Below are 13,057 nucleotides of genomic sequence, written 5' to 3'. Positions count from 1 at the left end.
CAGGCACCAGAGAGGCAGGCAGGTTCTGTGAAGAGGGAAAAAAAAAAAGGATCAGGTACCTTCCTGCTTTTTTTTGGTTTTTGTTTCTCTTTTGTTTTCAGCTGAGCCTGCCCATGCTAGCTGCTGCTGGGCCATGTAGCCTCTGAGCTGTAGTGGGGGCCTGGTCCTTCCCTCTGTAGCAGTGGCGGTGCCACCTGGGACTGGCCAGGTGGGGTGCTAGCTGCATGGGTGCTGCCCCAGCTTGCAGGCTGCACCTGCCAGATCCAACTCTTCCCTATGCAGGCTTCATTGGTGGGGAGGGGCCTGATCCTTTTTTTTTCCTCCCTGCCTATCTCATGGCCATGGGGAATGCTGCCAGCGGGCTCTGAGCTGTGGGGCACCCAGACCGTCCCTCCATGATGGTGGTGCCCCCCAGGCACCACCTGTCTACTAGCAGCCCACCCAGGTTGTCCCAGGGGAGACACGGGCAGGCTCCGCAAACCCCTCCTCCAAAACACGTAGGATTGGATTCCTCACTAACAATGATGGAAGCCCCAAAATTGAAACAGTGGGTTTTTAATTATTGCAATTAAAAACCCACTGTTTCAATTTGGGGAACTAAACCTCTGTCATGTGTACAAGTGACCATGGTGCTCTGTTCAGGCTGATTAACCCTACAGGAAAGCTGGTTGTGTTGGCATTTGTTGAGTGCCATGTCTAATGCACTGTTATCTTGCTTCAGGTAACTGGGTCAGCTTGAGTTTTTTCTGTACATCACTGTATTTTTATGCTCCTTGGCTTTCCAAGCAAGGAAGAATGGCATAGCAGGAGTTCAGGAAAGGACTGCCACATCTGGCACTTATGTACTTTTCTTTTCATATCCTGTGTAAGCCCCTTGTGATATTTTTGCTTCAAGTTGCTGAGTGACTTGGCAAAACTTTTATTTTGTCCCCTGTCTTGCTGACTTGCTAGGGAAGCTTTGATTGTTATCCCTGACTATAAAAGATTTGTTTTTATTTACAGTGAGCTTTCATGAATGTACCAGACTAGATTGAATCAGAAATAGGTCTAGGGTCTTATGCTTATGGTGCATACCATTCTTTTCCTTTCTTTGACTCAGGGTGGTTTTTAAGGTATATATTGTTGAAGCTGGGGGAGCTGCTGATAACATGGTTACATACCAGGCATGGTTCCCAGGGAACATGGGGTTAATGAAGAAGCAAAGGGCCTCTGTCAAAGCTTCTTTCTTACAGTTGTTCCCCAAGGTACTGGGGATTTTACTGGACTTTTTTATGGAAGGGATGGGGGTGGAAATGACCAGAGATTTCAAACTACAATTTTAAACTATTGGGACTTCTTTTCCTAAATAACAGGAGAGAATCTGGCCCTAAGAGAATCCTAGGATTCTCTGTCTTCCCAGTAATCCAAGCATACTAAAGGCTTCAGTTTTCTCTTGGAAAGATGCTCACGAAGGCAAACTTTTGATCCCAAAACAACTACTCTTAAAATCCTGTTTTTGAATAGATGACAAATGGCTGTTCAGTCCAGCACTGCTTGTAAGCAGCTTGTACAGTAACCTTCTTTTTTTCACCCCTTTAGTATCTGGTGTGTAAAAGGAAGCTTGAAAGCAAAAAGGAAGCTTTGTTAATCCTTTCCAAAGAGCTGGACACATGTCAACAGGAAAGAGACCAGTACAAGCTTATGGCCAATCAGTTGCGAGAACGACATCAATCGCTGAAGAAGAAGTACCGAGAGCTGATTGTACGTTGTTTTATAAACATTCTATAACTTGGTCAAGAATTAAACCTAGATTTGCAAAGAGCACGCTCCTTTTATGAATGCAATGCTTGCTGTATAAATTATTAGTTCCTGGTTTGGAATAATATTTCTAGATGTATGATCATGATTCCATTATTATTCATTAGTTAACTGATGATGCAGTTGTTGTTATATAATGCACAAACAAAAAGACAGTTTCTGGCCTGAGGAGATTAGTATGTCATACTTCAATTTAAAATTTAACCGCAGTATTGTTATGCGACAGTAACTATTGTACCCTTATGGAAAACAATGTAGCACCCTTGTACAATGTCTTGCTATTTTTAGCAATGTAGGTAAATAAATCTGTGTTAAAATCTTTGACAGGGAACCAATTTTAAAAGTTGGATTGAAAATGTTTTATATATGTAAAAGGTTTAGCAACTAATATAATTTTGTTACTGGTTTCAGAAAAAGTTGACAGTAAAACGAGTCTCTCTCTTTATAGGATGGGGATCCATCTCTTCCCCCTGAAAAGAGGAAACAGGTAGGCTTATTATCTTTCTTTTCATTTATGTGCGTATTTCACAGACACGTTTTGTGGAAAAAATTGCAAGAATTCCCTCAGTTACATCAGAGAAGCCAATAAAAAGAAATATTTTAAAGCAGGCATTTCAGTTCCTTGAAAGATCATACAGTCTTTAAGTAGTGACTCATTTTGTTTTCTGAGCACAGAAAATGAAAATGGTTCTGACTTTTTTTCATTTATGCCCAAAACTGAAATCAGCAGGTATGTAGATCTGGGATTACTTTTTTGTTGTTTGTTGTTTTTGTATTAGGAACCTAATCTAGGTGCGCAGAAAAGCACTGTGGCCTTGGTATCTGTTTAACCGTCTGTTCCTTTTTGAGCCTTACCTATATATGAAGCTCTGTGCCTTCTCAGAATTTAATTTAGCATGTAAATTCCAGGTAATGAAATTCTTAAGCCATATCCCCCAAAAAGCAAGTCAGCCCTCTCCCCCCCCTCCAAATATGGGTTTTTTTTACTTAAAAAAATCTTGGTTTTTATTTTTAAAGTCAATCCCTAAAATATGGATTTTTTTTATTTGCCTTTTGTTTTTTCTAGCACTTAGGGGCTACTCATGTCACACTCCCAGCCTCTTAGTAGTTTATTGTCTAACATATGGTTAAGTAGTTAGAGAACTGCACTAGGAAATCAGAGCAAGTCAGGTTCAAACTCCTGACCTAGAACCTGTGTCTCCTGCTTCTTGGGTGAATTCCCTACCAAGTCTAGCAGGAGTAATAGAATCACAGTCTGTGCCTAAGTGCTAAAAATGCCACTTATACAGCTGAGTAGCAGCTGTATGGCTATGTAAAGGGTAATAGAATCTGGCCCCAGTGCCAGCCTTTATTCTGCTGAATGTTTGGTACTGTCAGATTCTACTACTATGGGAACAGCAGCTCCACAAGTGTTATGTCAGTGGTGAAGAAGGACCTGGTCTGTATTCTCTCCCCTCCATTAACCTTGCTTAGGTGTCAGGCCTAAAGGGAAGCTGGCTTCTTTATCCTGGAGACCTGTTTGTGTAGAGAACTGGGAGGAAATCTCACACTTCCTCTTTGGAGGAGGAAGTAGGAAGTTAATAGTGCCTAAAGGGGTATAGGAGTTGACTAGTCAACTCTTTGGTTTGGGGCTAGGGATGATGCTAGCAGAAGGCTGCACTTTGGTGTGATGTTGGGTCTGATCCCTTCAGAACTCAATACAGTCTGAATACAGGGCTAGGACATAGGCCCAAGGGGCAAGCCAGGGTACTACTACAGCCATGCTGAAGGTATAGCTGAGATCCAGAAACTAAAGCCCTGACCTATCCTATGACCACAGCAGTGGACTCTGCAATGCAGTAGAGGGTGATATGCATGATTTGGAGGTACCACATCTAATATAACAATTACTGCGGGAATTGTGCTTTTCTGGGAGAAGGGGACTGTGACAGTGGGTATTTGGATGCTTAGCCAGAAGGGAGAATTGTACCCCTACAATTATTATCTCTCTATATGCAGAAATATGAGGAGGGGAGCATTGTATTATACCTTCTACCGTTGCCATGGTTATTTGAATGACTTTCCATAGGTCCCTGAATGGCCTTTTCACAGGTTGGGGCTTTGTCCTTTCCTGTGGAAACTAATCAGTAGTGTATCAAAGTGCAAAGAGGCCCTCCAACCACAGGCGTGTGTCTTGGGAGTTGAGGACTATTCAGTGAACTTGGGTGCTTTGCACACACTTAACGGATTAGAGCTTTCACTCTGCTGTCCTTCCCAGGCTGGCACTTGGCTGGCACTTGGTTCTTGTCATTTTGCTAGAATGTGGGTTTCAAAGCCTTGTAATTAAAATTGGCCATGGCATAAGACCACAGTTGCTTCTTCAGGCACTGTAAGGATGCTAATATAATTCACTGATGTTGAATTCAGTCATTAAAAAGAAAAAAAGTAGCATCAACCCCCAGCACAGGTTATACTGAACTGTTGACTTTTAGGCAACTTTTGTTTATCTGAACATGGAACAAGCCCATGTAGACTTGTGTTCTGCTGCTGGTATAATCGAAGAGTGTTCTCTGAAAAGTCATGCATGAGAAATAGCTGAGATTATGAGGGAAGTGATGCAGTTGAACATATACACAAATATCCCTCACCCCAACAACTCTGGCTTAGTCCCTAAAATAAGGATGCACAACGTACAGTCCATGTATATATCCTCCCAGAATAATATCACTGTGCCTGCAAGTTGGCCTGGTTGTGGATACACTTAGGTGGCTTTCTGCTAGAAAATGCATATTATAAGTGGGCCTCAATACAAGGCAGCTTGAGTCTGCATTTGCAATCTATGACAGTTAGGTAAGACTGTTCCAACTCTTACAAATGCTTAACAGTCAACAGAATGATCTAGTGAGAAGACTTTTGTGACAAACCCACACACTATCTTAACACTTGTCTACAATAAATGATAGAAGTACACTCTTACCTACACTTAAAGGGGCTTTCTTATAAGTTGCTCCCCAAGGGATATATGACACTTGAGGTTATGCTTTAATCATCTGTTACTACATTCTTTATGCCAACAGTCTCCCAAGAATTGTGCCTGTAGCATAAGAAGGTACGCACTTAAACACCCTGGTGGAGTTTAAAAGGACCGTTCCAAAGATCAGTTTTATGCTTTTATTATGGGAATTAATTCTTTATGAAAGGATAAAAAATAATAAATAAGTTATTAGTATCTTTCCACTGCTATTGTAAATATATTTATGGTCCAGTGTTTTCTGTGATGCACAGGAAAAAAAGAAGTCCCCAGTCTTTTTGTGCTCTTCCCATTTCTGGCTGGTTTTTCACTCAGTTTGTGGCCAAACCAATTTCAGCTTCCTTTTTTTGTTTATAAACATGAAGACCCTGACCCTGCATTGAGCTCAGCTTGACTCATATACAAATTACCTTCTGAATGGACCCAAAATTTGAAATACTGAGAAATTGCTCTCCGTACAACTTTTACACCAGAAAGTAAGTTAAAAGTGACTGAAGGGCCCTGTCTACACATTACACTTAAAGCATGATTAATCAGTTAATCATGCCTTAAGTTGTGACGTAGCTATGCGTTCAGTCAATTAATGGCATGATAAAACAAGCATAAGCCACAGTTTCATAAATTCATAGATGTAGGGTCGGAAGGGACCTTGTAGATCTTCTAGTCTGACCCCCTACCCTGGGCGGGAGGGAAAACTGGGCTCAAATGACCCCAGCCAAGTAAACGTCGAGCCTCCTCTTAAAGACCCCCAGGGTAGGAGCCATCACCACTTCCCTTGGAAGTTAGTTCCAGATCCTAGCTGCCCTGACTCTGAAGTAATGCCTTCGGATGTCTAGTCTAAACCTACTCTCTAGTGACTTATGGCCGTTATTCCTTTTTATTCCGGGAGGCTCTTGGGGGAACAAGGTCTCTCCCAAACCCCGCTGGTCCCCCCTAGTAAGTTTATAGACGGGCACCAGGTCCCCCCTCAGCCTTCTCTTGCGAAGGCTGAACAGGTTAAGGTCCTGTAGCCTCTCCTCATAGGATCTGCCCTGCTGTCCCCGGATCATATGAGTGGCCCTGCTTTGGACCCTCTCAATGCTGTCCACATCCCTCCTGAAGTGCGGTGCCTAGAACTGGATGCAGTACTCCAGCTGCGGCCTGATCAGTGTCAAATAAAGGGGGAGGATCACCTCCTTGGCCCTGCTTGTGATGCATCTGTGGATGCAGGACAAGGTACAGTTAGCCTTACTGACCATGTTCTCGCATTGTCGGCCCATGTTCATGTTGGACTCAATAATGACTCCAGGATCTCTTTCTGCCACAGTCAGCTGTCTGTGACAGTTGTGGAATTCAACAGAATGTGTGGAATAATTATGTGGCTCTTCTTATCACACCATTAATTGAATATGTGGCCAAGTGCTCCCCTATGGCTTCAAGCCTCATCAACTGAGGGGCTCCCAGCCACAGAGGTGCACCACCCACATCTGATGAGCCTCGCAGTGGGGCCAGTGTTCCATTGATGCCCTGGCTGGAAGCCTCATTTGCTGATGAGGCTTCTAGCTAGGGTCAGTGTTCCACACACTAACCCCTCTGCGAGCCTCCTCAGCTTCAGGGCTTGCTGCAGTGGGAGCCTGTGCAGAGGGGAGTCTGGGATTGCATTTTGTTGTATCGCAATTCCAGGCTGCCCCTGCACCAGCAGTAAGGTGCGATAGGATCTGATTCTTGATCCCAGTCATGCCTCATGCCATGCACATGTGGTGTGGCAGGAAGCATGTGTGGATTGCATATCAGATCCTATCAGACCTTTACCTGAACATCTAGAGGGGCCCAAAGATCCTCAGACTGATTCTGAAATGGCTGCCTGGTACCTTAGGGTAAAGCTGTTATCTTTATTTCCCTCATCCCTTTGTTAGCTCATTCCCATCAGGAGCTCATTCCAATCAGCTGTTCCTCTTCAGCCTCATATATCAGAATGATGCAGAGTGTTTTTGTATTTGTGTTGAAGGCCCAGCAGTTTACTGTTAGAAGCTAGTGTGTAACAGTATGCCATTAATGGCAGACAGCTAGTCAGAATGTAGCTGTGGAGAATCCATGTTCCCAGCTATCTCTTAATATGTTTGGGGAGTATAGCAGTTCCCCTTTACAATGAGTATTGCAGGGCCTACGACAATTGACTCAAACCCATTCCTAAAGCAGGGGGTGGTCAACCTATGGCATGTGTGCCACAAGTGGCAAAGTCTGCCTTCGTGGGTGGCATTCAACAGATCAGTGGTGGGACAGATGGCACAGTAGCAACTAGAGCAGGAAGTAGAGAGCAGATTGGGCTGGCAGCACAAGGCAGGAAGCAGAAGGGAGATAGGGCAGGGGAGAAAGCAGAGCAGCAGATTTGGCAGGGGATTGAAATGGCACTTGGGAAAGGGAGTGGGTTAATCATATCTTGTATCATATCTCTGATAAAAGTTGGCTACTGCTGTCCTAAAAGAACAGTGCTAATGCTGTATAAAGCTTCACATTGAATTGCCCCATACAGTCAAGGGTGAAAACAGCAGGTATGGGTGGTTGCCCCATTTAAAGAGAATGTTTGAACGCAGCTCTTGCTACTTAGCCATTACCTGTATCTGGTGCCTCTAAAGTACACGTTGTATAATGCAGAGGTTCAATTGCGTGGCATGGATCTGCATTTGCTAGTTTAGATTTAGAAATTTCCCTTAGGTGTTGACGTATTGAAGAGTGGTGTTAGAGAGGCAGTGGGATTTCTTCCTTGACCTGTTCTCGTTTTTTCTAATCTTCTCTACATTTTCAATATTTTTTGAGAGGGGTGGTAAAATTCCTGTGGTTGAAGTTGTAGACCAGTCCATTTGTTGACCTTTTATGTGTAAACGTTTGTAATGCAAATCTGATTTTATGGACATCTTTAGAATACCATCTTCCTTGAAATAAAATATGTGGATGGAAAAATTACTGTGGCAGGGACCATGCTCTGCAAACGCTTGTTTAATTTATCCTTAATGAGACTTTTCATATCGAGTGAAAGGGACTATAGCCCATGAGTAAAGTTACATGCACAGACATTTGCAAGATCAGGGCATAAGTTAATATTTGTGCTTAAAGAGGGGGAGTTGTTTTGGTTTGGTTGTTTTTGCTTTGGGTTGTTTTTAGGAATCAAAATTAGATTAAATTCTTAGCCAGTGCAAGTATTGATAAGGTGCAATATCTGATAGATACCTTACTCTTTTATGGCAGTGAGAAAATCATTTTTTAGACTCTGTAGTCAGTTGTGTGTGTGTGTGTGTGCGCGTGCATGCGTGCACGCACACACAGGTTTGTTCCACTCATTGAGCAACAAAAACGAGTATGCTAATGCAAGCGTAGTATCTATCTGAGTGGAACTGTAAGAAGTTGTAAATAAAATACATGTGTGCATGTGTTTGTGTGATAAAACTTCCTGCCTTGAACACGTCCACAGGCACATCATGATGCAGTCATGACTAGAATCCTACCTGTTACATGTTTTGTGCATACATGCATCACATTAGATTTAGTACGAGCTGCAGTCAATAGAGCCCTCCCAAATCGAATGTGCAGTATCTTTAAGGAATGAATGTTGGTCTGTTAAACACCCTCAATGAGGCACTAGGAAATCCTTGCTCTACCACAGCTTCCCCAGTAAATTACTTCTCTAGAAGTACCGCAAGTTTATGATTCATGCTTCTGAGTCTTAGCTCCTTCGACTAGTGAAATTCCTTTACCTGTTGAATCGTGAATATATTTGAATACCTTTTAGAGAAACTGGATTAATTTTGTGCTGTATCTATTGACTCGTATTTGGCTTTTTGTTTTCACAAAATAATTTCTGGAGATTGCAGCTTACATGTCTAAGTTGAAGTTACTCATGTTACTCTCATCTGTTTTGCCAGTCAAGGACATCTTGATGGAGTAGCAGGATAGGAAATCCATCCATGTTGCTAGTGGAGTATTTATCATGATTTGTGAACCCTTGTGACTTCAAACAGCTTAAACTATCACCTAGTTCCAAGCAAGTAATGGCAATACCTAGGAACCCTGGTAGATGTGCTCAGCTGAATTAATGGCTTTCTGCAGTTCCAAACAACTCCTCTATCCACTGGGGATATAGTATCATATGCATTTGCATCCCTTGTTCTTGTAGAAAAGATGAAGGGAAGCTAAATAGACACACAACATTTGTCCTGGTAGCTTCAAACTGACCCTGAATAGACATGGTCCTTAACTGTTGAAATTCTCAAGGCCAGTCCCATCAGTCTGAAACTCTGGTATCAGATCTTTATTAACATCAGGGCACCCTGTTTTGTATTGACTATGAGGCTTTCTTCTGACAACTTGATAGTACAGAAATTCAGTATGGTATCTGTGAGGAAATGACCATATTCAATTGGCTATCAGAAAAGCCTTATATTCCTAAGTAGAAAAAGCATGTAGTGTGGTCTAAGATCTGTGCAACTCCTTTATTTAATATTTTAGTTGCTTGACTGATATATTCACTTTTCAGAATTCAGCTTAAAAACAGATTCTATCCAGGTATGCCTTATGGCCCTTTCTAACCATAGTGAATTAGTCAAACACTGATTAGTGGTACTGCAATGCCTTGTTAGAATCATAAGTTTTGTTGGTGTTTTGCTTAAAAAGCTAAGACTTATGAGTGAAAATCTGCAAAATAACATCTTCAGAGAAGTGGCACTAACAGGTAAGCACTAATTCCTTATCTACCTCACAGGGATGTTGCGAAGATTGATTAATGTGATTTCCCTCCACTCTTTTAAGGGGGTTGGTATGAAGATAAAAAGCACTACTTCTCTGCCAAAGCAGACCTAGCAGCTTTGTTCTGGCTTGTAGATGTATGGCTGACTTAGTGCAAGTGGGTAGGTGGAAAACAGCAAGATGATTTGTCCTTGGAATGCATCAGAGGGCATTCTTTTTGCAGATTTCCAAGGGCACCTGCTAGAAGACTGCAGGCAACAGAGTGCAGAGACTTTGGTTCCTGTAGATCTTCAGTGGGACAGAGAGGTGGTATGTCAGTCGTGTTGTGAGCAAAGAGCTGACATTTTTAGCACTGTAGTAAGTCTTGTTCTGTAGAATGGCACTTAAAAAGATGCAGGATAAAAGGAAAATGTGTATTAATAAAAGGTGGAAAGTTGAGCCTAACAGTCATGTTAATAGCAGCTTTAAAATATAGGGGCTTGTTTCAGATCCTGCCATTCACCACGTTTTCTCTCCTTCACTTTCAACATTTTATTTTGCTGGCATTGAGAGAACCCTTCCCAAAGAGTAAATTTGAATCTCCTGGGAAAAACAAACTGATGTTAATTAGTCGTCATACTAAGAATGCTATGGGGATTGTGTTTGCTTTTTCATGTTGTGCTTAAGGCAAAATTGCCTATCTCAAAATCTGAAAACAATTGCAGTGACTCCTATGAAGCAATCAAATGAGAGGATTTTCTCTGGGCCAATGTCAATGCTTTTAAACAGAAATGATTTATTCTGCCTTTAGCTAAGTCAGAGTACTAGTAAAAAATACCTGATATAGTGTGCACTGTATGATAGGTATATGGGGACCATTGAATGCTCTGTTTGAGCAGTATTCCTGCCAGATTGTTTTCACCTTTCCTGATGGTGATGCTGAAGTCCTCATTTCTTATTTGGGGTGCAAGTGAGATGCTAAGAACAAGCTCGTGGGTTAAAAAAAGTGGCATCTTAAAGGAGGCTACAGCTGCTGCCTACCTGTGTTTCTCTTGTCAGCTGTCACCAGGCAGGACAGATTTGGTTGGTAACATATAATGCTGCTCTGTACGTGACTAGAGCTGACATGTAAAAGATTTCTTGCTTGATAAGCAAAAAAATGTCTCTACATCTATCTATAGTATTGTTCTTTGATTTTTATATTTATTGCCATGAAGAGCTTAGTAGGAAAAAAAGTCCATAATCCATCATTAATCAGCTCTCTAGCTACAAAAAAAATCCCAGCCTGCATTCCGGAATTGCAGTATTGAAAGTTATCCATAGGGGTGTCAAAGTAAGCAAGCCTTTTTTGTCTCATTTCATTTTGCTAAACATTGTCAGGTTTTGGCTGATGTATTTTCAAGAGCTTAGATCCTCCTGCCTTGAGACCACAGCCTTGTTTTTAACCTCCGCTGATTATTAGAAGCCTGCTTTTTTTTTTTCTGCCACCCCCATCTGCCTTCCCTTCCACCCCCCCCCTCCCCCACGTGACATCTGGTAGGTGTATTTGTTTGATACGTCCAGGTCATGGTAGTTTCAGAAGAATTCTGGAGAAAGACAGTGGGTGGTTTCTATCACATACTAAAAAACACATTAAGCTTAGTTTCCATAATAAGAAAATAGTAGTGCTAGCAGAGGTCATCAATTTTTGTAGCTTGCAGCAAATGGGGGATGTTGGTAAGCAAAGCAGGTTTTACTGTATTAACTCAGCCATCATCATCATACAAAAGCATTGAAGGAGAAACTGCAATTAAATTTGCTATCAATCACACTCCCCAAGTGTGCTAGGTGTTCCATCAATTTTTTTCCTGTTTTTCTCCTAGTCTGGTGGTATGTGTTTGTTGAAGGTGTGGCTATAAGAAACAGAAAACATGTAAGGCAGTGGTGCTCAACCTTTTTTGTCCAGTGGGCCAGATTGGCAGTGCCTGGTTCATCCACAAGCCAGATCCAGCCAGCATTCCTAAGTCAGGTGCCCAGTCGGTCACAGTGGGCACCATCTGGCTGTGTGGAGGTGAACAAGGGGCAGGCCAGCTCCAACAGCCCCACAGGGGAAAGGAGCTTGTCCCAGCCCATGGAGATGGGGATGGACCTGGCCCTGTGAGGGAGGGGCTCAGATTTTAACCTGGCCCTACAGGGAGGGAGTGGGGCATGGCCCAGCCCTGTGGAGGGAAAGGGAGGGTATGGCTAGTTCCCAACCCAGTCCCAGGATGGGAATGGAGCATGGTCCAGCCCCAGCGGGAGGGAAGGGGATATGGCCAAGCCCTATGCGGCATGGGGCATGGCCTGGTCCTGCTGGGAGAAGAGGGGGCATAGTCCAGCCCCAATCCAGAAGCGAGGAAGGTGTGGCCTGGCCCTTCAGGGACGGGCTTGCAACCACATAGGGTTTGGGGATTTGGAAGCAGGGAGGGTGGCCATATTAATGGTCACTGCTCCCCTGCTGTCAAACTTCCTGACCCACAGGGAGCACCATGGGCCAGATGCAATGGCTCCATCCGGCTCTGTGGAGGGGGATGAACAACCGTATAGCAGGTTGAGCACCCCGATGTAAGGTTTTAACACAGAAAAGGGTTTCATTTACACACTTTTGTTTCTAGTCATTAAAGGTATTTTTAGATCTTTCCTTTCCTTCCCACATTGTTGTCTCCCTCCTCCTTTCCTCCACTTACAGCCCCTGCTTTCCCTCTTTTTCCTTCTTCTCTGCTGTACCTCCCCCCACCCAAAAAAAGATAACCCACCATCTTTTCAAGCAGTGTCTAAAGGTAGGAGGATTTCTTGAGTGTCACATAAGATTTATGTGCCAGAGAATTGAGAGGTACATTAAAGGCTGTGCTACTATCTATCATTTTTACAGTAGTCTGAACGAAAATAACATTTTTCTGTGTGGCTAGATTTTGAGAAACTGTTAAAGGTATCAAATTCAAGGAGAGTGGAATGTTCCAGGGATTGCTACTTGGCTGTAGCATCTTTTCTTCTCATTGTCATTTGGTTCAAATTCTGCTTTGGTCAGTAATGAATAAAAAAACCACTGCTGCCTGACATCATTCACTGTCCTATATTTTAACTTGTAACTTTTTTACTAGTGACTTCAGGTGATTATGCATGCTTAAGGCCAAGCCCTTTTCCACCATTCATCTCCCTCCCACCCTAAAATTTAGAGTACTTTTCTGTAATTCTTTTTGTGTGCGTTTCATGTCTCTGCTTACACTCTGCATGATGCTCACTCCTTGGCTTCATCTCTGATTCATATTCCCTTACTCCTGATACGTAACAGAAACCTCTCATGCTGCACTCCAAGTCCTCCACTTTTTCCTTCCCAGCCCCAAGCGGAATCTCTGTATATAGTGATAACAAATGTTTTGGTCAGGATTGGCAGGAAATGGATGTGGAGGATTTTTTTAGGTCTGGATGTGTTCTTAGGTCTGGACCTTCTCTGCTCAGATTGTGAATATTAACATTTCATAGATTTCATAGACATTTGGGCTGGAAGGGATGCCGGAGGATCATCGAGTCCAT

General features: G+C 42.8%; 1 protein-coding gene across 1 annotated transcript in view; it reads left to right on the top strand.

The window, feature by feature from the left end:
- The window catches only part of CCDC149 (coiled-coil domain containing 149), a 131,395-nt gene that overhangs the window by 11,312 nt on the left and 107,026 nt on the right, over positions 1 to 13,057 (top strand). Inside the window, exons 2-3 of the mRNA XM_019526261.1 lie at positions 1,579 to 1,740; positions 2,246 to 2,284. Of these exons, the coding sequence (XP_019381806.1) occupies positions 1,681 to 1,740; positions 2,246 to 2,284 (99 nt within the window). The 5' untranslated portion in view covers positions 1,579 to 1,680. The remainder of the gene's footprint in view (positions 1 to 1,578; positions 1,741 to 2,245; positions 2,285 to 13,057) is intronic.

The sequence above is a fragment of the Gavialis gangeticus genome, unplaced genomic scaffold (assembly GCF_001723915.1).
Source record: "Gavialis gangeticus isolate Ggan-Ray unplaced genomic scaffold, GavGan_comp1, whole genome shotgun sequence".
Lineage (NCBI taxonomy): Eukaryota > Metazoa > Chordata > Crocodylia > Gavialidae > Gavialis > Gavialis gangeticus.
Note: the sequence above shows the minus strand (reverse complement) of the source record. Positions and strands in the feature narration are given on the sequence as shown.